The 27,267-nt window shown below is 48.0% G+C and overlaps 1 protein-coding gene across 3 annotated transcripts in view; it reads left to right on the forward strand.

Annotated features, from left to right (window-relative positions):
* The window catches only part of LOC116981859 (junction plakoglobin), a 62,567-nt gene that overhangs the window by 14,079 nt on the left and 21,221 nt on the right, over window positions 1-27,267 (forward strand). For all 3 annotated transcript variants that reach the window (XM_033035000.1, XM_033035001.1, XM_033035003.1), the window contains exon 2: window positions 26,541-26,735. In XM_033035000.1, the coding sequence (XP_032890891.1) occupies window positions 26,549-26,735 (187 nt within the window). In that variant the 5' untranslated portion in view covers window positions 26,541-26,548. The remainder of the gene's footprint in view (window positions 1-26,540; window positions 26,736-27,267) is intronic.

A 27,267-nucleotide genomic window follows, 5' to 3' on the forward strand; every position in this document is an offset into this window, starting at 1 on the left:
GGCTGGTCTGTAGGCTTCTCGATTATAATGAGGGCTCTTTAAAATGCCCAGACAGGTAATGTGAGTTGGGGGAAGCCTGACAGATGGCTGTGAAGATTGAAAAGGTCTGAGATTCTCAAAAATTACAAGTTTGTGTTGTTTTAAAATTCTCTGAGGTTGGTGGAAAACGTCAGGATGATTGGTGTCTGGAATGTGTTGGCTCACAAGGTTCATAAAGAGATCTTGCATCGTTTACGCAAAAATGTAGATAGTTGCTTGCAATAGGCAGTCACAGCACTGCAGGACTCTGGGGACTAGAGATCACAGCCTCCGTATTAAAGGACACACCTTTAGAAAGATGGGGAGGAATTTAATTAGTCAGAGGGTGGTGAATCTGTGGAATTCATTAGCACGGAGGCCAAGTCAGTAGATATTTTTAAAGCAGGGATTGACAGATTCTTGATTAGTGCGGGTGTCGGAGGTTATGGGGAGAAGGCAGGAGAATGCGGTTGAATTGGGAAAGATAGATCAGCCACGATTGAATGGCAGAGTGGACTTGATGGGCCGAATGGCCTAATCAAATGCTCCTATCACTTATGAACATGACGCATAGTCTTGGATAGAGGGGGAATCTGATTGTGGACTTTCTTGTTGGGGGGGGGGGGGGGGGAGAGGGAGGGGTGGGAATGGGGAGGGGGTGGTTGAGAATGTCGGGGAGGGTCTCGGTGGGATTGATCTGTTTAATTTATTGTTGCCATGTATTCAAGGTACTGTGCAAAGCTTTTTTATTGCGTGCCAACCAGTCAGTGAACAGACTACATGATTCCAATCAAGCCGTCCACAGTGTACTGATATTGGATAAGGGGATAACGTTTAGTGCAAGTAAAAGTCCAATAACGGCTGATTAAAGATAGTTCAAAAGGTCTCCAATGAGGTAGATGGGAGGCCAGGACTGATTTTTGGTTGATGAGATGACTATTCAGTTGTCCGGAAAGAGCCGGGAGTCTGAAGAAGGGTCTCGACCCGAGACGTCACCCATTCCTTCTCTCCAGAGATGCTGTCTGTCCCGCTGAGTTACTCCAGCATTTTGTGTCCATCTGGGAAGAAACTGTCCCTGAATCTGGAGGCGTGCGTTTTCAAACTTCTGTGCATCTTGACTGATGGGAGAGGGGAGAAGAGGGAGTGACCGGGGTGAGACTGGTCCTTGATGATGCTGCTGGCCTTGCCGAGGCAGCGTGAGGTGTAGATGAAGTCAATGGATGGGAGTTTGATTTGCGTGGTGGTCTGGGCTACGTCCACAATTCTCTGCAATTCCTTACGGTCTGTGATGAAGCTGTTCCTGAACCATGCTCTGATGTGTCCTGATCAGATACTTTCTACGGTGCACCTGCAGAGGTTGGTGGGGTTTGCTGGGGACAAGCTGAACTTCCTGAGGAAGTAGAGGTGTTTTCTTGCCCATTGCTTCGATGTGGTTGGTCCAGGACAAGCTGCTGGTGATATTGTTTGGTCCACTCATCAGTATGGCGTGGGTTGAGTGACTGCCAAGGAATATGAGACCAGAAGGGTTTCGGTCGGAAACGTTGCCTATTTCCTTCGCTCCATAAATGATGCTGCACCCGCTGAGTTTCTCCAGCATTTTTTGTCTACCTTCGATTTTCCAGCATCTGCAGTTCCTTCTTAAACAATATGAGACCATGTTTGTGTAAATAACCACAAAAACCTCGCGCCTCCATCCTGATGAACCTCGAATCCTGTGGATGCCCAGTGCTGGAGTTGGGATGGAGCAGGACGTCGAGATGTTTGGGTCACAGTGCGAGAAGTTGTCTTTGAGAAGTCAGCAGAAGGAACAAGCCCTGGTGTTGTGTTTGTTGTTTAGTGAGGTTTAGTTTAGGAGCTGAGGAGAATGTTGGATTAATTCCCTCACTATTCTTTGATGTACTTTCACCGTGATGTTCTCAGTTACTGTTATTTGCAGTGAGGCATATCTCGCACATTGGAGCCGTAACACAGTAACACAGCAGTAGAGTTGCTGCCTCACAGCGCCAGAGACCCGGGTTTGATTCTGACCACAGGTGCTGTCTATACAGAGTTTGTACGTTCTCCCCCAAACCACGTGGGTTTTCTCCGGGTGCTCCAGTTTCCTCCCACAATCCGAAGACATACAGGATTGTTGGTTAATTGCTTTGGGTAAAATTGTAAATTGTCCCCAGTGTGTGTGTGTGTGTAGGATAGTATTAGTGTGCGGGGGTCGCTGGTCGGCACGGACTCGGTGGGCCGAAGGGCCTGTTTCCGTGCTGTATCTCTAAACTAAACTAAGCATGCAAGACAGAGAGATGGGCTTTTGATGCCAGTTGCATCGAAAGTAACTGAATATTTCATCATTTTATGTCTAAAGGCTTGGACTGAAAATGTCAAAATCAATCAGGCAACACTTCTTGGTGGTGAATATTTAAGGGTCTCTGAGCTCTTTGTTGGCCATCCGTATGTCAACACAATTTGAATAACATTAATATTTTAATATGTGCAGAAATAGCTCTCCTTGCCCGCCCCAAGGGATGGGGGCATCTCTGAGACTGACCCAGATTCCATAGCTCTTGTCGTCGCACCGAGTCCTGTGATGTTTAATTTGGAGGTACAGTATGGAAACAGGCCCTTCAGCCCACCAAGACCAGCAATAACCCCATTATCCCACACGCTGGGGGCAATTTACAGAAGCCAATTAACCTACAAACCTGCACGTCTTTGGAGTGTGGCAGGGAACCGGAGAACCAGGGAAAACCCACGTAGGTCACGGGGAGAACGTACAAACTCCGTACAGACAGCAACTGTAGTCGGGATCGAACCCTGGTCTCTGGTGGTGAGGCAGCGACTCTATCGCTGTGCCTCCCACCTGGGCCGAATGGCCTGGTCCTGTTGCTGCTACATTTGCTATGGACTGACCACTGCAGTGAGCTAGTGGATGGCTTGGATAGAGTGGATGTGGAGAGGATGTCTCCACTAGTGGGAGAGTCTAGGACTAGAGGTCACAGCCTCAGAATTAAAGGGCATCCCTTTAGGAAGGAGATATCACATTGTCTCAGAAGGCTGTGGAGGCCAAGTCATTGGGTATTTTTAAGGTGGAGATTGATAGATTTTTGATTAGTACGGGTGTCGGGGGTTATGGGGAGGGTTGGGAGGGAGATTAAATGGCAGAGTAGACTTAATGGGCCGAATGGCCTAATTCTGCTCCTATAACTTGTGTGTTTGGGAACTCCTGCAGTTGAAGTGCTGACATCTCGTTGGGGACAGTGTCATAAGATCATAAGTGATAAGAGTTGAATCAGGCCATTCGGCCCATCAAGTCTACTCCGCCATTCAATCATGGCTGGTCTATCTCTCCCTCCTAACCCCATTCACCTGCATTCTCCCCATAACCCCTGACACCCGCACTAATCAAGAATCTATCAATCTCCACCTTAAAAATGCCCAATGACTTGGCCTCCACAGCCTTGTGTGGCAAAGAATTCCACCGGTTTGATCCCAGACTGTCCCACCCACCGGCAGACAAGAGGCCAATACCTCTCACTAGTAGAAGCATCCTCTCCACATCCACTCTATCCAAGCCTTTCACAATCTATCTCGGCCTTAAATATACCCACTGACTTTGTCTCCACAGCCTTCCCTGTGAGACCAAGCGTAGGTTGGGCGACCGTTTCGCCGAACACCTCCGCTCAGTCCGCAATAACCTACCTGACCTCCCGGTGGCTCAGCACTTCAACTCCCCCTCCCATTCCCAATCCGACCTCTCTGTCCTGGGTCTCCTCCATTGCCAGTGTGAGCAACAGCGGAAATTGGAGGAACAGCACCTCATATTCCGTCTGGGGTCCTTGCGTCCCTATGGCATCAACATTGAATTCTCCCAATTTGGCTAGCCCGTGCTGTCTCCTCCCCTTCCTTCACCCTCTAGCTGTCTCCTCCCACCCTCCCATCTGCCCGCCCTCGGGCTCCTCCTCCTCCTCCCTTTGTCCTTCTTTCTTTCCCCACCCCCTATCAGTCTGAAGAAGGGTTTCGGCCCGAAACGTCGCCTATTTCCTTCGCTCCATATATGCTGCTGCACCCGCTGAGTTTCCCCAGCAATTTTGTGTACCTTCCCTGTGCTTGACTTGATTGCATTGGCCTGGCCTGGGCTGGGGGGGGAGGTATTGGCCTCTTGTCTGCCGGTTACATCTGATGAGTGTTATTCCAGGAATGTGCATCTGGGATGTGTGGACATTGTGCATTCCAGCCTTGTTGCCTTGCTTTGCCTGCCTCAGCATGAATCCAGGTTCACTCTGACTCCTTGACCCAGAGTTGGTTGTTAATCCAACCCCTTCACAATCAGCTGCCACTCTCATCTCCTCCACTTCATGATGGAAATGTTTTCAATCAACGCTTTTAACATTCTCCAGTAACTTTCATTTTAAAATCCTTTTGTCTGGCTGGCTTCAGTCATCTGATACCATTCTCTCGTTCTGCAATAGTCTTTTAGTTTAGTTTAGAAACATCGAAACATAGAAAATAGGTGCAGGAGGAGGCCATTCAGCCCTTCGAGCCAGCACCGCCATTCATTGTGATCATGGCTGATCGTCCTCTATCAATAACTCGTGCCTGTCTTCTGCCCATATCCCTTGACTCCACTAGCCCCTAGAGCTCTATCTAACTCTCTCTTAAATCCATCCAGTGACTTGGCCTCCACTGCCCTCTGTGGCAGGGAATTCCATAAATTCACAACTCTCTGGGTGAAAAAGTTATTTTTCCTCATATCAGTCTTAAATGACCTCCCATTTATTCTAAGACTGTGGCCCCTGGTTCTGGACTCGCCCAACATTGGGAGCATTTTTCCTGCATCTAGCTTGTCCAGTCCTTTTATAATTTTATATGTTTTATATGTTAGAGATATTCATGGGATCTTTTCATGCAGCTGAGAGCGGGTAGAGCTGCTGCCTCACAGCGCCGCAGACCCGGGTTCCATCCAGACTATGGGTGCTGTCTATGTGGAGTTTGTAGGTTCTCTCCGGGTGTTCCGGTTTCCTCCTACACTCCAAAGATGTGCCAGTTTCATGGCTAATTGGACTCAGTAAATTGTCCCTAGTGTGTAGGGTAGCACTGGTGTACCCTACGCTGTATAAAGTAGACTAAAAGATTAGGGTAGACAAAAGTGCTGGAGAAACTCAGCGGGTGCAGCAGCATTTAAGGAGCGAAGGAAATAGGCAACGTTTCATCCCGAAATGTTGCCTATTTCCTACGCTCCTTAGATGCTGCTGCACCTGCTGAGTTTCTCCAGCACTTTTGTCTACCTTCTATTTTCCAGCATCTGCAGTTCCTTCTTAAATACTAAAAGACTAGGGTCTTGGTTCAAGTCAAGTCAAGTCTATTCGCCACATCCACATATGAGATGTGCAGTGAAATGAAAAATGGCAATGCTCGCGGACTTTGTGCAAAAGGACAAACAAACAAACTACAAACAGAATGGAACAGAATCACATATTATTTTACATATTAAATATTGTGGGTGGAAGGAAAAAGGGAAAAAAACAGCAATTTTTAAAAAGAAAGCAGCAGAGTGGTCCAGTAAAAGTTAGTCCCTGGTGAGATAGGAGTTTACAGTCCTAATGGCCTCTGGGAAGAAACTCCTTCTCAGCCTCTCCGTTCTCACAGCATGGCAACGAAGGCGTTTGCCTGACCGTAGCAGCTGGAACCAGGGGCGGAAAGCCCAGGGGGGGCCAGAAGGGACATGTTTTGAGAGGTGGGGGACATCTCCCCCAATTTTTTGTCATCCCGATTTTAAAACCTCCGCTTTTAGCGCTGGATTGAGCCTCCGAAGCCTCGCGCGTGTGTGTGTGCGCATGCGCGCGTGGCCGTCAAAAAAATTTGTCCCCCGTCCCCTCCATGTTTTGATAGTGAGCTCCGCTCTTGGCTGGAACAGCCAGGAGCATAATACTGTGCATCGTCTTATCTCCCAAAATATCTCCCCTACAGTGGAGCACTCCCACAGTGTTATGCTCCCGGCTGTTGACGCTTGCCAATTCCAACAAACGTTCTCATGCCCTCAGTCCCCAACCCGTCTGGATAGAATGTGGGGTGAGAGTTCAGTTTCCGACACAGGTTCTATTGTGCGGCAGGTCAAAAGTCACTGTTCGCTCTGCAGAGCCGGCTAATCAACGCATGAGTAACAAAGTAGTCTGAATTATCCAAGGACAGGGAAGGCGTCATCGAGATAAGGAGTGATGTGGGAAGCCAAAAACATACAGCAGTTAACTGACTTACAAACCATTTATGGTCTGTCCATTCAATGTTACCTTTCACAGCTCCACCGAGGGTGGAACTTTGTCCCCAGTGACGTGTTATCGAAAACACCAGGAAATAAAAGATGATGGCATCTTCAACAAACACACACACACACAAAGTGCTGGAGGAACTCGGTGGGTCAGGCAGCATCTGTGGCAGGAATGAACGGAGAAAGATCCCAGCCTGAAATATCATCTGTCCATTCCCTGCATAGAATGGTCTCCTGATCCACTGAGTTCCTCCAGCAATCTGTGTTTTGCTTAAATATCATTGAAGTGTGGTCTCCATTGAAATATAGTGACGACTGCAACCAATGTTAAATTTTGTTGAGTTTGTTGACAACTGAGATAAAGTGGAGGCTTTTTATTTATCGTGAGTCTCCCATGTGGTAAAGTAGTGCTTGATGTATTGGTGTTTAGTGTTGTTTAAATATTATCTACTGTGTTCATCAGTATTTAAAAGTGCCTCTTGGTCTCTCCTGCAGAATCTAGTTTACAGATATAGCGCCAATATTCTCCCACACTCCAAAGACGTGCAGGTTTGTAGGTTCGGTGGCATCGGTAATAATTGTGAATTATCCCTAGTGTGTAGGATAGTGCTAGTGTACGGGGTGATCGCTGGTCGGCATGGACTCGGTGGGCCTGTTTCTGTGCTGTATTTCTAGAGATTAAATTAAATAAAGACATGGATAGGCAATGTTTGGTTCAGGACATTTCTCCAGTCGGAAACGTCACCTATCCATGTTCGCCACAGATGCTGCCTGACCCGCTAAGTTAATCCAGCACTCTGTGAAACGTCACCTATCCATGTGCTCCACAGATGCTGCCTGACCCGCTGAGTTAATCCAGCACTCTGTGAAACGTCACCTATCCATGTTCTCCACAGATGCTGCCTGACCCACTGAGTTACTCCATTCCTTTGTTGCCTCTCCATCTCAGTCTCCGGGCAGGGAGAGGAGTCGCCCACCATCACAATTCCTGTTTAATAACCGTGACTGCCCAGGATTCTGGTCAGGGCCAGCTTGACCGTGTACTCCACCACGCATCCTAATGTTCATGTATCCTGTGTTTGTGGCTACAATATTTACCACACAACCGCAATTCACATTGCCCGATCCCCTTTTAGCTGGATAGACAGACACAAAATGCTGGAGTAACTCAGCGGGACGGGCAGCATCTCTGGAGAGAAGGAATGGGTGACGTTTCGGGTGGAGACCCTTCTTTGGACTGAGGAGACTGACTAAGTCTGAAGAAGGGTCTCCACCCGAAACGTCACGCATTCCTTCTCTCCAGGGATGTTACCTGACCCGCTGAGTTACTCCAGTGTTTTGTGTCTATCTTCGGTTTAAACCAGCATCTGCAGTTCCTTCCGACACATGCAGTGACTGTGTGGGTGGTGGGGCAGATGTGGCTTCCGATGCCCATGCACGGTAGTGTTTAGAGATTGTTACCAGACTGTTGTCGAGGCGGGAGGGAATGTCTCAAACTGTTCACGTTTCCATGGATTTCCAGTCTCCACGTCAGGATTGTTTTTTTTCACCACAGAACAACAACAGCCCCTTTGTCATTTGTCTCTCGATGTTTCTCTCCCCTAAATCCCATTATCCTCCCCTCCCTTCAATAATTGAGTGATGATGTCTTGGTGTTCACCTTCTCAGCGTCTTTTATGAGTTTACAAGAGTGATCCCAGGAAACAAGTGGGTTTACATATGATGAGTGTTTGTCGGCGCTGGGCCTGTACTCGCTGGGGTTTATCGTTCATCTATGTCACACTGGGCAAGGTGTCGGCGCTGGGCCTGTACTCGCTGGAGTTTAGCAGGATGAGGGGGAAACCTCGTTGAAACTTACTGAATAGTGAAAGGCCTGGATAGAGTGGATGTGGAGAGGATGTTTCCGCTAGTGGGAGAGTCTAGGACCAGAGACCACAGCCCCAGAATAAAAGAGCGTACCTTTAGAAAGGAGATGAGGAGGATTTCTTTAGTCGGAGAGTGGCCAATCTGTGTAATTCATTACCACAGATGGCTGTGGTGGCTGTCAATGGTCAAGTCTGAAGAAGGGTCTCGACCCGAAACGTCACCCACTGCTTCTCTCCAGAGATGCTGCCTGTCCCGCTGAGTTACTCCAGCATTTTGTGTCTACCTTCGGTTTAAATCAGCACCTGCCGTTCCTTCCTACCCAAGTCAATGGATATTTTTAAGGTGGAGATGGACAGATTCTTGATTAGTACGGGTGTTGGGGGTTATGGGGAGAAGGCAGGAGAATGGGGTTGAGAGGGGAAGATAGATGAGCTATGATTGAATGGCGGAATAGACTTAATGGGCTGAATGGCCTAATTCTGCTCCTAGAATCTATGAGGATATAAATTTTATCACCTAGGGGGTTATGTGCGATTGTCTAATTGTTGATGATAATCCCCAGGTGAAGTTGCGGGTCTCACCAGCGTGTGTGTGTGGGTATGTGCGTGTGTGTATAGATGTGTGTGTGTATAGATGTGTGTGTGTATAGATGTGTGTGTGTATAGATGTGTGTGTGTATAGATGTGTGTGTGTATAGATGTGTGTGTACAGATGTGTGTGTGTATAGATGTGTGTGTGTGTGTGTATAGATTGTGTGTGTGTGTAGATTGTGTGTGTATAGATGTGTGTGTATAGATGTGTGTGTGTATAGATGTGTGTGTGTATAGATGTGTGTGTGTGTATAGATGTGTGTGTGTGTATAGGTGTGTGTGTGTGTATAGATGTGTGTGTGTGTATATAGATGTGTGTGTGTGTATATAGATGTGTGTGTGTGTATATAGATGTGTGTGTGTATAGATGTGTGTGTGTGTGTATAAATGTGTGTGTGTATAGATGTGTGTGTATAGATGTGTGTGTACATATGTGTATATATATATATGTGTGTGTGTGTGTGCTGTTGTTGGCCCCATGGTTTGTGCTGGTGCCTAGTCCCTAAATCACCGTGCCTGTGGGTGTTGGGATCTGTGTCTTGCTGGTAATCTCTGAGCTGAGTGGTTGGGGATGTGCAGCTATTTTAATTGAGTTCAGCAGTGAGGATTTTTCCCTTTCACGGATTAGTTACGGTAGTGGAAACAGTAAACATCTGCTTTCCAGTCGAACTTTAATTTGGAAATACTCCACGGAAACAGACCCTATGGCCCACCGAGTCCACGCCGACCAACGACCCCCCATTCCACCCGCCGCCCCCCCCCGCCCCCTCCCCCCCCCAGCCCGTACACTGACACTATCCTCCACACACTAGGAACAATTTACAATTTTTACCAAAGCCAATTAAGCTACAAACGTATACGCCTTTGGAGTGCGTGAGAAAACTACAGAGAAACCCCCACGCGGTCACAGGGAGAAGGCACAAACTCCATACAGACAGCACCCGTAGTCGGGATTGAACCTGGATCTCTGGCGCTGTGAGGCAGCAACTCTACCGCTGCGCCACCGTGCCACCCTTAAGATTTTAAGTGTTTCAGCAGCCAAAGTTAAAAAGTCCCTTGATCGACACAAAATGCTGGAGTAACTCGGCGGGTCAGGCAGCATCTCTGGAGAAAAGGTATAGGTGTCATTTTGGGTCAGAACCCTTCTTCAGACTGAAAATTGGGATGGGGGGGGGACCACAGGTGAGAAAAGGCCAGAACAAAGCATTATCTTTGGTATAAACCAGCATTGGCAGTTCCTTCCTACTTGTAAAAAGTGTCTTGCTGTTCCAAAGCTGGAACGAGATGGCTGTTCAGAGTGCCACACTGTGCCAGACGTACATTAGTTTGATGGTGTGCTTGGCTAGAATGTTGCCTGGATGTGAGGGGATTAGCTATAGGGAGAGGAGGTTTGATAAACGTTTGATCCTGACTACGGCTGCTGTCTGTGTGGAGTTTGCACGTTCTCCCTGTGACCACGTGGAGTTTCTCTGGGTCCACGGGTTTCCTCCCACATTCTAAAGATGTACAGGTTTGTAGGTTAATTGGCTTGTCTTAATTGTAAATTGTCCCCAAGTGTGTAGGATAGCACTGGTGCACGAGGTGATCGCTGGTCAGCGCTGACTCGGTGGGCCGAAGGGTCTGGGGCCAAGCTGGATCTCTAAGGTCTAATGTCTTTATTAAGTTGCTGGGACTTGTGTTTGTTCTAGTAACCTGGATTTTAGCCGCATTAATCAATGTGTGTTGTGTGGCTTCTCTTCAATGCTTCAAGGAATATACTTACAATGCAATTGTTCCCAGATGCTGCTGATGTAAGGTTTTACAGAACCTGTTTTACATCTGCTGATGAATGTGAATGAAGGTTTGAACAATAGGTAGACACAAAGTGCTGGCAGCATCTCTGGAGAGAAGGGATGGGCAACGTTGAGGGTCAAGACTTCATGTTCCCGATGTTGGGGAAATCCAGGACAAGGGGTCACAGTTTAAGTATAAAGGGGAAATCCTTTAGGACCGAGATGAGAAAAACATTTTTCACACAGAGAGTGGTGAATCTCTGGAACTCCCTGCCACAGAAGGTAGTTGAGGCCAGTTCATTGGCTATATTTAAGAGGGAGTTAGATGTGGCCCTTGTGGCTAAAGGGATCAAGGGGTATGGAGAGAAGGCAGATACAGGATACTGAGTTGGATGATCTGCCATGATCATATTGAATGGCGGTGCAGGCTCGAAGGGCCGAATGGCCTACACCTGCACCTATGTTCTATGTTTCTATGTTAAGACTCTTCTTGAGGCTAAGAGTCAGCAGGGAGGGAGTCTAGGGATATGGAAGGGTAAGGTGTGAAAATGACAGATCAAACACTGTACCCTTCTATATCTCTGGTTTGGAGTGCTGTATCATATGCAGGTCCTAACATCGGGCTGGATCTCCATTCAGCCTGTTAAACTCCCAGTAGAGACAAGGAACTCTGATGCTGATAAATACATAAAAGGGCTCCAAGTGCTGGGGTAACTCAACGGGCCAGGCAGCATCTCTGGAGAACATGGGTCGGTGACGTTTCACAGAGTGGTGGAGTAACTCAGCGGGTCAGGCAGCAACTGTGGAGAACGTGGATAGGTGACATTTCAGGTCGAGGAGTCTGAAGAAGGTCCCGATCCGAAATGTCACCTTTTCATGTTCCCCAGAGATGCTGCCTGACCCGCTGAGTTACTCCAGCACTTTTGTCTACATTGTTTTCCAGGTTCTCCTAAACCTACCTGTGTCGTTCCCCACCCACACCCATGCACTCTGATTGTTTCCATCTGAAATCGTCCCTGGAATGTGTGTGGGAGGCTGCTGTGTGTGATTTAATCAGCCGTGGATTGATGCCCAGCTGCGATCATATCTCCCCTCGCTGGGGTTAGACAACCAGTTCCGCTGTGTGTTTAGTTTTAGCTTTACTGATTTTATATATTTGCAAGGAGAGGAGCGAAGGATAGGTGACGTTTCGAGTCGAGACCCTTCTGATGAAGGGTCACCTATTCCGCTCCATAGATGCTGCCTCACCTGCTGAGTTTCTCCAGCATTTTTTTATCTACCTTTGATTTTTTCCAGCATCTGCAGTTCCAAACATAAATATTTGCAATGTTAGAAAAATAAAAAATAGGTGCAGGAGGAGGCCATTCGGCCCTTCAAGCCAGCACCACCATTCATTGTGATCGTGGCTGATCGTCTCCAATCAATGTTATCCTGTCTTGACTTTAAAATGCAAAAAACAAAGAGCATCAGGTGTTGATCTCGACCCGAAACGTCACCCGTCCTTTTCCCCCCCCCCCCCCCCCCCCCCCCCCCCCCCGTGATGCTGCCTGACCCACTGAGTTATCTAGCAATTTGACTTAAAGTATGTCAGGCAAAAACTGTAACTTGTGCAGTTGCAACAAAACTGGGGCTCTGTAAAGGGCCTGTCCCATTATGCGAAAAATAAAATTCCCGCCGACTTGCCGGCACCCGTCATAGTCGCAGCAGGTGGCCGAAAATGTTCAACATGTTGAAAATCCAGCGGCGACCAGAAAAAGGTACGACTCTTTGGGCGACTGCTCACCACCAAACACCGCGGGGTGTCGCCTGTACGGTCGTGAGTAGTCGCCCAAAGAGTCGTACCTTTTTCTGGTCGCCGCTGGATTTTCAACGTGTTGAACATTTTCGGCCACCTGCTGCGACTTTGACGGGTGCCGGCAAGTCGGCGAAAAAATGGCGTAAGTGGGACAGGCCCTTTAGAATTTCAATAGAGGACTTGATTCTGCATGGTTTCCAAGCCATGGTTTAGGTTGATGTTGCTTCCCAACTTTGACCCTGCTTCTTGCGACTTGCAATCTGTACACTTTACACAGATGCTACGCTGTTGTATTTTGGAGTATTAACCTTGTACATTCAGTTCAAACTATTTGGCATTGATCTATAATGATAACAGTTGCAATGTGGATGTAACAGTGTTACAAGGGATCCCTCTGGCGCTATCTTCATCTAGTTTTTGAGTACCCCTTCGCGGCACGGTGGCGCAGTGGTAGAGTTGCTGCCTCACAGCTCTAGAGACCTGGGTTCGATCCTGGCTACGGGTGCTGTCTGGATGGAGTTTGTTCGTTCTCCCCGTGATCGCGTGGGTATTCTCCCGTTTCCTCCCACACTCCAAAGACTTCCAGGTTTGTAGGTTCATTTGGTTACGGTAATTGTAAATTGTCATGAGTGTGTGTCGGGTCGTGTTAGTGTACGGGGATCGCTGGGTAGCGTGGATTCGGTGGGCCGAAGGCCCTGTTTCCGCACTGTATCTTTGCATTCTTAAACAAAACTAATTGGAGTGTGTGAGCAATGTTTGCCCAATAGACTGCCATTTGTTTGGAAGGGCACATAACCACCGATTCACCAACACTGGGGAGGTGAGGACTTTTAAAGTTTTCTTCCAGCCTGAGTAAACGAGTTTGCGATCTCAGAGAGACACAAAATGCTGGAGTAACTCAGCGGGACAGGCAGCATCAATGGGTGATGTTTTGGGTCAAGACCCTTCTTCAGACTGGTTGTGGGGGTAAGGAAAACGAGAGATATAGACGATGATATGGAGGGGTAAAGGACAATGGATAAAAGATATGCAAAAAAGTAATGTTTAAGAAGGAACTGCAGATGCTGGAAAAATCGAAAGTAGACAAAAAATGCTGGAGAAACTCAGTGGGTGAGGCAGCATCTATGGAGAAAAGGAGTTGGCGATGTTTCGGGTCGAGACCCCCCTTCAGTCTGAAGAAGGGTCCCGACCCGAAACGTCGCCTACACCTTTTCTCCATAGTTACTGCCTCGCCCGCTGAGTTTCTCCAGCATTTTTTGTCTACTTGCAAAAAAGTAATGATGATAACGGAAACTGGCCACTGTTAGCTGTTTGTTGGGTGAAAACGAGAAGCTGGTGCGACTTGGATGGGGAAGGGGAAATGCCAGGACAGGAAGTCATGTTGCAGCCTTATAAATCTGTGAGGTTGCATTTGGACTATTGTGTGCAGTTCTGGTCGCCCCTTTACCAGGAAGTGATGTGAGGGGTAAGAAGAAGAAGAAGAAGCAGAACAGAATACTCGGAGATTATAGACAAATATAGAACAATCCTGAAAGTTATTTTAATTACTTGTAGGTACACAAAAATGCTGGAGAAACCCAGCGGGTGAGGCAGCATCTATGGAGCAAAGGAAATAGGTGACGTTTCAGGGTCGGGACCCTTCTTCGGACTGATGTGGCGGTGGGAGAGGGGGGGGGCAGGAAGAAGAAAGGAAGAGGTGGAGACAGTAGGCTGTGGTAGAGCTGGGAAGGGGAGGGGAAAGTGGGAGAAAGCAGGGACTACCTGAAATTGGAGGTCAATGTTCATACCGCTGGGGTGTAAACTACCCAAGCGAAATATGAGGTGCTGCTCCTCCAATTTATGGTGGTCCTCACTCTGGCCATGGAGGAGGCCCAGGACAGAAAGGTCAGATTCTGAATGGGAGGGGGAGTTGAAGTGCTGAGCCACCGGGAGATCAGGTTGGTTAGTGCCAACTGAGCGGAGGTGTTGGGTGAAGCGATCGCCAAGCCTGCTTGTTGTAACTTGCTTACAAACATATCCAGATCCCTGTAAATGTCAACACGATCCAATCTCTCACTGTTCCATAAATACACAACCTTTGCTTTCCTTTTCTACCAAAGTGGATGACCTCGCATTCTCCGTGATGTTTTCCATTGGTCTCATTCTTGTCCATATCTCCTAAAGCCCCTTCACGCCCTCCTCCCCCATACTTGCAACTCTGCCTGGTGTAGTGCCTGCCTACCTTTAAGGTGAAGGGGGAAAGATTTAATTGGAATCTGAGGGGTGACCTTTTTCCCCACACAAGGGTTGGTGGGTGGAGGAATCTGAGGGGTGACCTTGTGACCACAAGGGTTGGTGGGTGTATGGAACGTGCTGCCGGAGGAGGTAGTTGAGACGGGGACTATTGTAACGTTTAAGAAACATTTACACGGGTACATGGATAGGACCGGTTTAGTGGGATATGGGCCAAACGCAGGCAGGTGGGACTAGTGCAGATGGGACACGTTGGTCGGTGTGGTCAAGTTGGGCTGAAGGGCCTGTTTCCACGCTGTATCACTCTATGCTTCTAGTGTCATTAGCAAACTTGGTCGTTAATGGAGTGGGTCTCCTTGTCTAGATTCCAATCAACATCTGCAACATCTGGATGGCAACCAGATGAGACCCGAAACGTCGCCTATCCCTTCTCTCCATAGATGCTGTCTCACCCACTGAGTTTTTCTCGCATTTTGTGTCTACTTTTGATTATTCCAGCATCTGCAGTTCTTTCTTACACCAAGGAGTCGATTCTTTCTCCTCTTTAAGTTGGCATTTTTTCTGAGGACATAGATTTTCCTGGCTGTGTAATTGGCTCTCATTCGATTCTCGTTTTCAACTACTTGCAACACATTGCCTGACAGATGGACACAGAGTGCTGGAGTAACTCAGCGGGTCAGACAGCATCTCCGGAGAACATTGATCCTTTCTCTCCAGAGATGCTGCCTGTCCCGCTGAGTTACTACAGCACTTTGTGTCGATCGTCGCTATAAACCAGCATCTGCACTTTGCTTCCGAAGGGCGGCATAGTGGCGCAGCGATAGGGCTACTGCCTTACAGCGCCGGAGACCCAGGTTCGATCCTGACTACGGGTGCTGACTGTACCTTCTCCCCGTGACCTGTGTGGGTTTTCACCGAGACCTTCGGGTTCGTCCTACATTCCAAAGACGTACAGGTTTGTAAGTTAATTGGCTTCGGGTTAAATGTAAAATTGTCCCTAATGTGTGTGTGTGTGTGTGTGTGTAGGGTGGTGTTAATATGCAAGGAACGCTGGTCGGCGTGGACTCTGACCGAAGAGGCTGTTTCCGCACTGTATCTCACTAACTAATTAAACCAAAACATAGTGGCTGACAGGGCGTTTCCCAGGAACCTGTGTGTGACTGTGTTCAGTCATGAATCAAATCAAAACTGGGCTGAAACTCGAGATTAAAAGAGAGATATTCATAGTTTTCCCGACAGTGAGTCAGTCTGTTTATCTCTTTCCAAGCCGTCCAGTGGGCGGTGTGTTTTAACTGTGTGATGTGTGACTGGGCACAGGACCTGTGTCTGCCCTGTTCCACACCCCAACTACTGGCTTGTCAGTCACATCATCAACAATAGAACGTTAATCTGTGCCTCGGGCACTTTCTGCTCACACCCCTGCTTGTTGGAGTGAGTATATTATGATGACTGGTGCATGTTGCTGAAGGGTGGGGACTAGTCTGGACCGAGGCAGAGTCACAAGTGCTGAGTCTGTGGGATAGTGTTGCGTCACCATCTTGCTCTCGCAGTAACTCTTGTCACCCGCAGTGATACAGGTGTCCTCAATACAAGTTCATGAGGAGCAGAGTTGGGCCGTTTATATTAAAGATAGCCGAGTCGGGGGATATGGTGAGAAGGCAGGAACGGGGTACTGAATGTGGATGATCAGCCATGATCACAGTGAATGGCGGTGCTGGCTCGAAGGGCCAAATGGCCTACTCCTGCGTCTATTGCCTATCAAGTCTACTCCACCATTCAATCATGGCTGGTCTATAATACACACAAAATGCTGGAATAACTCAGCGGGACAGGCAGCATCTCTGGATAGAAGGAATGGGTGAGGTTTCGGGTTGAGACCCTTCGTCAAACTGAGTCGGGCTATCTTTCCCTCTCAACCCCATTCTCCTGCCTTCACCCCACAAGCCCTGACACTTGTACTAATCAAGAATCTATCAATCTTCACATTAAAAATATCAATATGCAGAGTTTGACCTCTTGCATTCTACCTGAGGCAGGGACACTAACCTTGTTTCACTGCTTTTCTTGGGTGTCAGGGGTTATGGGGAGAAGGCAGGAGACTGGGGTTGAGAGGGAGAGATAGATCAGCCATGATTGAATGGCGGGGTAGATGAATCCCCATTGGATTTGGACGCTGACTAAGTAATGGATGGAATCTCTTGCAGCTTCTCCAGTGTTGAATTTGGATCCTTTCAGTCAATTTCCCTCAGGCACCTTCATCCCACTTATGCACCTGGGCCCCGTTGCATATTTTTCAAGCGGTATTAGACTTTATTTATAGGTTTTCTGTATAAATACAATGTCAGATTGATTTCATGGGCGAGCGTGTGATGTGTGGTGCCGAACCCACATTGTTACGCTTTCTGAATCGGGGTCTCGCCCGGAAACATCACCCATTCCTTCCCTCCAGAGATGCAGCCTGTCCCGCCAGTTACTCCAGCATTTTGTGTTTATCTTCGGTTTAAACCAGCATCTGCAGTTCCTTCCCGCACTGTTAGTGTTCAGGTTCCCTGGGAGATATGGAGAGATACAGGGAGATACGGGGGAGATACGGAGAGTGGTGAATCTCTGGAATTCTCTGCCACAGAAGGTAGTTGAGGCCAGTTCATTGGCTATATTTAAGAGGGAGTTAGATGTGGCCCTTGTGGCTAAAGGGATCAGGGGGTATGGAGAGAAGGCAGGTACAGATACTGAGTTGGATGATCAGCCATGATCATATTGAATGGCGGTGCAGGCTCGAAGGGCCGAATGGCCTACTCCTGCACCTATTTTCTATGTTTCTATACGGGGAGATACAGAGAGATACGGAGAGATACGGGGAGATACAGGGATATGGATTACGTGCAGGGGTTACAGAGGATAGTAATTTAATTTGGCATCATGTTTGGGATGAATGTTTTAACCGAAGCGTCTGTTCGCAGGTCCTCCCATATCCCAGCTATCTATAATCAGACTTTACGGGACTTTATTTTGCACTAAACATTATTTGCTGTATCCTGTATCTGCACACAGTGGACGGCTCGATTGTAATCATGTATAGCCTTTCTGCTGACTGGTTGGCACGCAACAAAAGCCTTTCGCTGCACCCCGGTACACATGGCAATAGAGTAAACTGAATTAAACATGTTGTCGTGTTCTATGATCTAATATCCTCCTTGCCTGGCAGGTGATGGGTGGGTTAAATGCCATCCATCTGCCATTGAAAGTACAGCAGCATCACACAGTGGAGGAGACGACTGACTCAGCATTCTGAGCAACCACAACCTTCTCTGTCATCCTTGGTTTCCCACATCACGTTCTCCCACCCGATGGGTGGATGTGGACGAGGCAACAGTTGCCCTCTGCGTCAGCTGGCTGTCTAACCTGGTTTCTGAGGCACAAGGCTCACTGACTGAAATGTTGCCCAAGTGGCTGTTCATTGAGATGTGATCTTCTACTGTTCCCAGTCTCCCTCTCAGTCTGAAGAAGGGGTCTCCGCCCGAATCAGACCACCCGGTCAGGCAAGCGCCTCCGCTGTCACGCTGCGAAAACAGAGAGGATGAGACGGAGTTTCTTCCCACAGGCCATTAGAAACAAAAGGTCCTATAGCAAAGCAAGATAAATCACTCGATGAAAAAGACGTAGTACGGTCATGGGCAGATTCATGGGTAATTTTCGGCCCCATTTCCGTAACCGGCTTCCGATAGGATACTAGTGCGGAGACGGAAGCCGGTTACGGAAACATCCTCATAAAAATGAAAGTTATTTGGGGAAAATCTTCTCCTAATTTTCAGAATTATAATTTATTAACACAATCCGTTCTCCCGCAACGTTGATTACACTGCGGGTCGGGTCGGGTTACTGAAATGGATGAAAAAAAGGCCCACGTTCCGCTCCGATGCGTACTACACGTCAGCCCATTGCATTTAGCAGGAGTGGTCTACCTTGCTCCGCTATAGGATCTTTGATTTGAACTGTAAATTCTAATCTCACCAGGGACTAATTTACTGTTGTGTCTTTATTAATGTAGATACTGGTTCTGTTCTGTTGTTTTGCACGATCAACTTTCATTTCACTGCACATCTTGTATGTGTATGTGACAAATAAACTGGACTTGACTCGTCACCCATTCCTTCTCTCCAGCGATGCTGTCTGTCCCGCTGAGTTACTCCAGCATTTTGTATCGGTCTCCCTCTCGAGTCCTGGGTTTAGTTTATTGTCACGTGTACCGAGGTGCAGTGAAAAGCTTTTGTTGTGTGCTAACCAGTCATGGAAAGACAACACATGATTACAATCGATCCATTTACACTGTGCATGACAAAGGAAATACTGGTTAGTGCAAGATAAAGCCAGTAAAGTTCCATCAAAGATAGTCTGAGGGTCACCAATGAGGCAGATAGTAGTTCAGGACTGCTCTCTAGTTGTTTGTAGGATGGTTCAGTTGCCTGATAACAGCTGCGAAGAAACTGTCCCTGAATCTGGAGGTGTGCGTTTTCACACTTCTGTACCTCTTGCCCAATGGGAGAGGGGAGAAGATAGAGTGGCCGGGGTGAGACTGGTCCTTGATGATGCTGCTGGCCTTGCCGAGGCAGCGTGAGGTGTAGATGGAGTCAATGGAAGGGGTTAGTTGGTATGATGGTCTGGGCTGCGTCCACGATTCACTGCTCCTCTAACCCGCTCTTGACCCCATCTATTTGCCCCACTCTCCTCGTAGTTAGAGTCTTGACCTCAACTCTCTGCAGTTTTGTGCCTGTCTCGGATGGAGCTATTCCCAGTCTGTGCTGTCATTTGTTCTGGCTTTGCAGTGAGAGGCTGTGGTGTGGTGGAGTCTGCCTTGGCTCGACCCAATGGAGTGAGTTACTGATTGCCACATGTTCTTCCAAACGCTTGGAGCAGAGGGAAGAAGCATTGCTACTCCTGCCACGAATACTTGGGGTGAGCTTGTAAATCTCTGGAGAAGGACACAAAGTGCTGGAGTAACTCAGCGGGCCTCATCTCCAGAGATGCTGCCAGACCTGTTGAGTTTCTCCAGCATTTTAGACAATAGACAATAGGTGCAGGAGTAGGCCATTTGGCCCTTTGAGCCAGCACCGCCATTCAATGTGATCATGCCTGATCATCCCCAATCAGTACCCCGTTCCTGCCATCTCCCCATATCCCCTGACTCCGCTATTTTTAAGAGCCCTATCTAGCTCTCTCTTGAAAGCATCCAGAGAACCTGCCTCCACCACCCTCTGAGGCAGAGAATTCCACAGATTTTGTGTCTATCTTTGGTGTAAACTGGCCTCTGCAGTTCCTTCCTCCTGGTTTAATGTATTGTTGATGATTGTCTATCTATCAGTAGTGCCGGGGTGACCAGACCATCAACAGTGCAAAGTGATGCAACAAAAACAACTCTATAGTAGATGGTTACTGGGGTCGGGTTGTCCAGGTTGGTTCAAGAGTCTGGTGGTTGTTTGGAAGAAGCTATTCTTGAACCTGGAGATCACTGTGGGGAATCTGGCCCAGGGAAGGAGATGAGTCCGTGGGCAGGTCATTGATATTAAATATCCAGCAGACTAGAGGGGCAAGGTGACATCTTCTCCCTCTCATGTTGTTGTCCTTGTGGGTGGATTTGTTTTTCAATCTGTGGGATGGAACCACAAAAGTTCAGATTGCTTCAGACTTTCTTGTCTTGTGTGCACTGATCAATGCTTCGGGTTCGGACTTGTATGAAGCATGCAGGATATAGAACCTGTTTTGCTCATTTCTCATCTTGACCCTTGGCCTCCATCACAGCGAGGAGGTGCTTGGTGAACTCACTGTGGTGGATGTTAATTTGTGTTTATTGTATGTTTTGCTATTTATTATTACTGTGTATGACTGCAGGCAACGAAATTTCGTTCAGACCGAAAGGTCTGAATGACAATAAAGGAATCTAAATCTAAAATCTTTGGGTCGTCGCTGATTGCCATGCTGGTTTCTGCTCTCGAGATCCTCCTCGTCTGCATCTGCACGATCTGCCTCCCAGTTGTGTAAATGCCGGCGGGGCTGGCGGAAATCTGGGCTTCTTGGTCAGTTGGAGTAGACTAGACATCACTCACCTCTGTGCCAGATTACTGCTCTGTGAAGGAATTTGGAAGACGGGGAGTGCGTGGGTTGGGTACAGAGTGAAGCGACCTCCGCACTGACTCGACCTTTACAGAGGTGTCTCAACGGTACAGTTGCTGCCTTACGGCACCAGACGCCCGGGATCGCGGGTGCTGTCTGTACAGTGAACAGACAAACTCCGTACAGACAGCACCCGTGGTCAGGATCGATGGTCTGTGATGTACGATATGATAGAACTTTATTCATCCCGGGGGGAGGGGGAATTGGTCGGCCAACAATCACAACACACAGCAAGTTCAACGCAAACTTGAAATTAAAATTCAACAAAAATGTGTTGGTCAGAGTTGTGCCCGTGCACATTGTGAAGGAGTAAGTAGTCGCCTGTTTGGCCCAGATTAAGCAAGTGTAGCTTCACAGGGAGCTGGCGATCTGCCTGCAGGGGACAGGCTGCCACCAGGGACTGTAATCATTTCTGGCAGACTGATGATTGTCACAGAATCAACGTCAATAAGTGATGATCAGTGCCAGGGCTGTCGCTTGCTTGGAGTTGCTGTTGTGGTATCTTACAGTGATGCAGGGCAAGATCTCACCACCCGAACCATTGGTGTATCGTGTTTAGTTTACAGATACAGCGTGGAAACAGGCCCATCGGCCCACCGAGTCCGTGCTGACCAGCGATCCCCGCACACTAACAGTATCACACACACACACACACACACACACACACACACACACACACACACACACACACACACACACACACACACACACACACACACACACACACACACACACACCAATTTACAATTAACGTACAAACCTCATTGTCATTGGATTGTGGGAGGAAACCGGAGCACCCAGAGCAAACCCACGCAGGTCGTGGGGAGATTGTACAAACTCCACACAGACAGCACCTGAGGTCAGGATCGAACCCGCTGCGTCACTGCCGCCCAATTCCACAATGAGCAGCCTCCCCCTCGCTCCCCAGCCAACTTTTAGTCCCAGCTCATTATTGTTGGGACATCACAAGTGAATGTAAGTGGGACAGGCGGCATCTCTGGAGAGAAGGAATGGGTGATGTTTCGGGTCGAGACCCTTCTTCAGACACGACCCGAAACGTCGCCCATTCCGTCTCTCCAGAGATGCTACCTGTCCCGCTTAGTTACTCCAGCATTTTGGGTCTATCTTTGGTCTAAACCAGCACCTGCAGTTCCTTCCTACACAAGTAAATCTAATCCCAGCTGCTGTGATGGTTGATGGCACGAGGACAGACACTAGCTGCGAGTTATATCTGTGTCTAGTCGGGCAGCTGGGCCGAGTCCCACCCAGGGGACATTGAACAGGCAGTCAGCAGCTGGACACATCTCCGCTAATGCCTGCAAGTGGCCTAGGGACACACTTCAGACCAAGAGTCAATACTTAAACATAATCCAAACAATCGCTTCTTGAGCCATCGGCTCACTTCTCTCGCCTACACCCTTCAACAAAGCTGACAAAGCCCAGATTCAGGGACAGTTTCTTCCCAGCTGTTATCAGGCAACTGAACCATCCCACCACAACCAGAGAGCAGTCCTGAACTACTATCTACCTCACCGGGGACACTCTTGGATCAGACTTTACTGGGTTCACCTTGCATTCAATGTTATTCCCTTATCATGTATCTGTAAGCTGTGGATGGATCGATTATAAACATGTATAGTCTTTTGCTGATAGACACAAAATGCTGGAGTAACTCTGCGGGACAGGCAGCATCTCTGGAGAGATGGAATGGGTGACGTTTCAGGTCGTGACCCTTCTGCAGACTTGCCTTTCTGCAGTCTGAAGAAGGGTTTCGGCCCGAAACGTCACCTATTTCCTTCGCTCCATAGATGCTGCTGCACCCGCTGGGTTTCTCCAGCATTTTTGTGTACCTTTGCCTTTCTGCTGTCTGGTTAGCACCAAGCAAAAGCTTTTCACTCCATCTCGGTACACGTGACAATAAACTACACTGAATTGGAAAAGAAAACTGGACTGAACTGACAAGGTTTTTTTTTTTTTTGCTCTGTGGCCAGTCCAACCTCTGTGGACATCTGTATCTGGAGTATTTAATTAAACTGCGAGCAAGTTACTGTAAGGATTACGTTTTTTGACTTCTCAAGCGCCTTCAACACAATTCAGCCCCGACTGCTAGGGGAGAAGATGGAGAAGATGAAAGTGGATACATCATTGGTACTGTGGTGTTTGGATTACCTTTCCCTCAGACCACAGTACGTGCGCCTACAGAACAGTGTCTCGGGCACCATCTTGAGCAGCACAGGGGCTCCACAAGGAACTGTGCTGGTTCCGTTCCTGTTTACCATCTACACAGCGGATCTCCAATATAACACCAACAGCTGCTTTTTGCAGAAGTTTTCGGATGACACAGCTGTTGTCGGCCTCATTAAAGGGGGCAATGAGGAGGAGTATAGAGACATAATAAGTAACTTTGTGGAGTGGAGGTGCACACAATAACCTCCATCTTACCACCAAAAAAACCAAGGAGATAGTTGTGGACTTCAGGAGGGGGAGGAGGAGGACTCAAGCAACACCAAATCACCATTAAGGGCACTGAGGTGGAGGTGGTCGCTAACCACAGGTACCTTGGTGTGCAGCTTGACAGTGAGCTGGACTGGAAGTGTCATATGGAGGCGGTGTACAGGAAGGGACAAAGTCGACTGTATTTTTTAAGGAGGCTGAGGTCATTTAACATCTGCCAACCCCTGCTGTGCAGTGTCTACCATTCAGTGGTGGCCAGTGCTCTGTTTTTTTGCTGGGGCCTGTTGGGGAGATGGCGCCCGCATAGCGGACAAAAACAGACTGGATAAGCTAATCAGGAAGGCCGGCTCGGTGGTCGCGGGGCTGAGCAACGAACAGTCCAGCAGGTGGCAGAGGCCAGAACTCTGAACAAACTGGGTTCAATAATGACCAACCCCACTCACCCACTCCACGCCCTGAAGGTGATCAAGAGCAGCATCTTCAGTCAGAGACTGATTGCACCAATGTGCAAAACTGAGAGACATTGGAAGTCCTGTTTACCAGCTGCTATAAGGTTATATAATGCGCATAATAACTGCACTTTTTTTAATTAATTGTATTTTAACTTGTATTTTACTTGTTAAGTATGGAAGCCATTTGAGGAAATGTGTGGGTTATGTCTGTCTTGAAGCTGTCGTGGCACTGTAATTTCCTGTAAAGGATTATTAAAGGTATAATCAAATCAAAATAATCAAATCAAATCTAATAGGAGTGTCCGAATGTGCTTCCTGTGACGTAGCCTGTGGAGGGATGGACGCGTCATTTAGTGGAAACCAAACTGCGTTTCAATGATTTTGATGCCATTGAAGGTATGGATTGTAGCCAAGGACAAATGTCTTTGTCATGGACCTGACTAGGTGGCCTGCTCACTCTTAAATCACCCGCTAAGTGGCATTGTTCTTGTCCCGCCAACTATCTGTGTTGCCTGATGATGGTGAGAGGAATGGCAACTGTGCTTGTATTGGCCCCTGTGTGGACTGGCCAATTAGTTACTGGACTGGAATCACGTTACAGATTTATCTGTCGGCTTGGATTATTGATCGGGCAACAATTCAAATCTGACTACCACTGCTCCGTTTAGTTTAGAGATACAGTGTGGAAACAGGCCCTTCAGCCCACCGAGTCCCTACCGACCAGCGATCCCCGCACATTAACACTATCACACACGCACTATGGACAGTTTTACATTTACACCGAGCCAATTAAAATACAAACCTGTACGTCTTTGGAGTGTGGGAGGAAACTGAACATCTCGGAGAAAACCCACGGGGAGAACGTATAAACTCGGTGCAGACAGCACCTGTAGTCAGGATCGAACCCGAGTCTCTGGCGCTGTGAGGCAGCAATTCTACCGCTGCGCCACCGTGCTGCCCATAACAAGTTGAACAAGTTGGTTACATTTTAATAATAAGCTGGTGTCTATAACTACTGGATGTTTGTAAAAAGCATGGGAGGATCACTGATTTCCTTCAGGGAAGGCTGTCTATCGACTTCATGAGGCCATAAGTGATAGGAGCTGAATTAGGCCATTCAGCCCATCAAGTCTACTCTGCCATTCAATCATGGCTGATCTATCTCTCCCTCTCAACCCCATTCTCCTGCCTTATCCCGACAACCTCTGACTCCTGACTTTGTTGGGTCCCCCGACCTGTGACAATGTGGTTGGTTGACTCTGTTGCATTCTGAGATAGTTGGGCCATCTTTCAGAGGGTGAGCAGAGTTGGGGTGTAAGAGCTGGTTTTTGCTACAATGGTCCTACCCAGGAACTAACTTAAACCCCATGTAAACTAAACCAGAGGAACAAAACTATAAATGCGAGTCAGGTGTTTTTATGACTGTTGGCAGATTGGTTTCCCTCCTGGGATAAATAATATCAATGAGAAGTGGAAGTCTTACTGTGATGCAGTGCGTGCAAGAGACTTGTAACAGTGCGATGCCTGCGAGTTGGTCGGAAGGGACTGAGTTCCTGTTTGGAAAGATATGGATTTAGAATCCATGTACTTTAGAATTCACATTGTAGAGATACAGCATGGAAACAGGCCCTTCAATAGGCAATAGACAATAGGTGCAGGCCATTTCGCCCTTCGAGCCAGCACCGCCATTCAATGTCATCATGGCTGATCATCCCCAATCAGTACCCCGTTCCTGCCTTCTCCCCATATCCCCTGACTCCGCTATTTTTAAGAGCTCGATCTAACTCTCTTGAAAGCATCCAGAGAACCTGCCTCCACCGCCCTCTGAGGCAGAGAATTCCACAGACTCACCACTCTCTGTGAGAAAAAGTGTTTCCTCGTCTCCGTTCTAAACGGCTTACCCCTTATTCTTAAACTGTGGCCCCTGGTTCTGGACTCCCCCAACATCGGGAACATGTTTCCTGCCTCTAGCGTGTGCAAACCCTTAACAATCTTATATGTTTCAATGAGTTCCCCTCTTATTCTTCTAAACTCCAGAGTGTACAAGCCCAACTGCTTCATTCTCTCAGCATATGACAGTCCAGCCATCCCGGGAATTAACCTTGTAAACCTACGCTGCACTCCCTCAATAGCAAGAATTTGTTCCGCTAAGTCCATGCTGACCAGCGATCACCCCGTACTCCAGCACTATCCTACACAATAACGAGAATTTACAAAAAGCCAATTAACTTACAAAACTGCACGTCTTTGGAGTGTGGGAGGAAACTGGAGCACCCGGAGAAAACCCACGCGCTCACAGGGAGAACGTGCAAACTCCGTAGTGACAGCACCCGAGGTCAGGATGGTACCCAGGTCTCTGGCGCTGTGAGGCAGCAGCTCTTCCCGCTGCTCCACCGTGACTCTTGTATGCCTCTTTTAAAATGGAACCATGTTGGTGTGAGATTGCAGAGTCTCTCAACAGCGGAGTGTGGGGGTGTGTTTCTATCTCTCGTTGTCATGGGCACCGGACGGAGAGATATTCTCTTCCAGTTGTAACTTGCCTCCAGGAGTTGTTGTCTCTCTGGTCACTCGATTTGTCCCAGTTTCCCAGGCACGGTGGCGCAGCGGTAGAGTTGCTGCCTCGCAGCGCCAGAGACCCGGGTTCAATCCCGACTACGGCCACTGTCCGTACGGGAGTTTGTACGTTCTCCCCGTGAGCTGCGTGGGTTTTCTCCGAGATCTACAGTTTCATCTCGCACTCCAAAGACGTACAGGTTTGTAGGTTAATTGGCTTTAGCAAAATTGTAAATTGTCCCGAGTGTGTGTGTGTAGGATGGTGTTAGTGTGCAGGGATCACTGGTCGGCGCGGACTCGGTGGGCTGAAGTGTCTGTTTCTGCGCTGTATCTCTAAACTAAAGTAAACTAACACTGAAGCTGTCTATGTCTTTGTGATTGCAGTGTGAAAGATGGAGGCGTATGATTCTGAGTCGGCCAGCAAGGTGGCCCTTTGGCAGCAGAGCTACATGGATTCTGGCATCCACTCCGGGATCAACACCAATGTGCCCTCGCTGAACGGCAAGGGGGATGCAGAGGACTGGAAGCAGGGAGGATATACGGTCACCACCACCACCTACACCAGCAACCAAGTGCCTGGTAGGTACCCACTCTAACCTGCATCTCGTCAATGGGTGGATGTGGAGCAAGGGCTCAGATCCATATCGATTGGGAGGTCATGTTGCAGTTATATAAAACGTTGGTGAGGCTGTATTTGGAGCTGGGGTGGGGAACCTGCGACCCTCTAGGCCATTAAGTGCGGCCTTTTGAATGAATCCAAATTTTGTACAACAAATCCTTTTCATTTTATTGATATGGTTTTTGTTCGTCTTTTATTATTTTAATTTTAATCTTAAAACGAACGTATTTAAAATACCAAAGAGTAAAAGAAGGTTCAACGAAATAATCCTCCCCGACTGACAGCCACAAGGAAAACATTAGTAAGTCATGAGGACAAAATAATGTACATTTTGAAGTATACCTAATTGAAGTTTCTTGTATGCGGCCTTATTAGATTACAGCTAACTTAATGTGGCATTCCAACATGGAAAGGTTCCCCACCCCTGATTTGGAGCAACAGTTTCCAACCTGCGGGTAAATTGAAACCCAAGGGTTAAACTTTCCCTGAATT

The sequence above is a fragment of the Amblyraja radiata genome, chromosome 16 (assembly GCF_010909765.2).
Source record: "Amblyraja radiata isolate CabotCenter1 chromosome 16, sAmbRad1.1.pri, whole genome shotgun sequence".
NCBI classification, from domain to species: Eukaryota; Metazoa; Chordata; class Chondrichthyes; order Rajiformes; family Rajidae; genus Amblyraja; species Amblyraja radiata.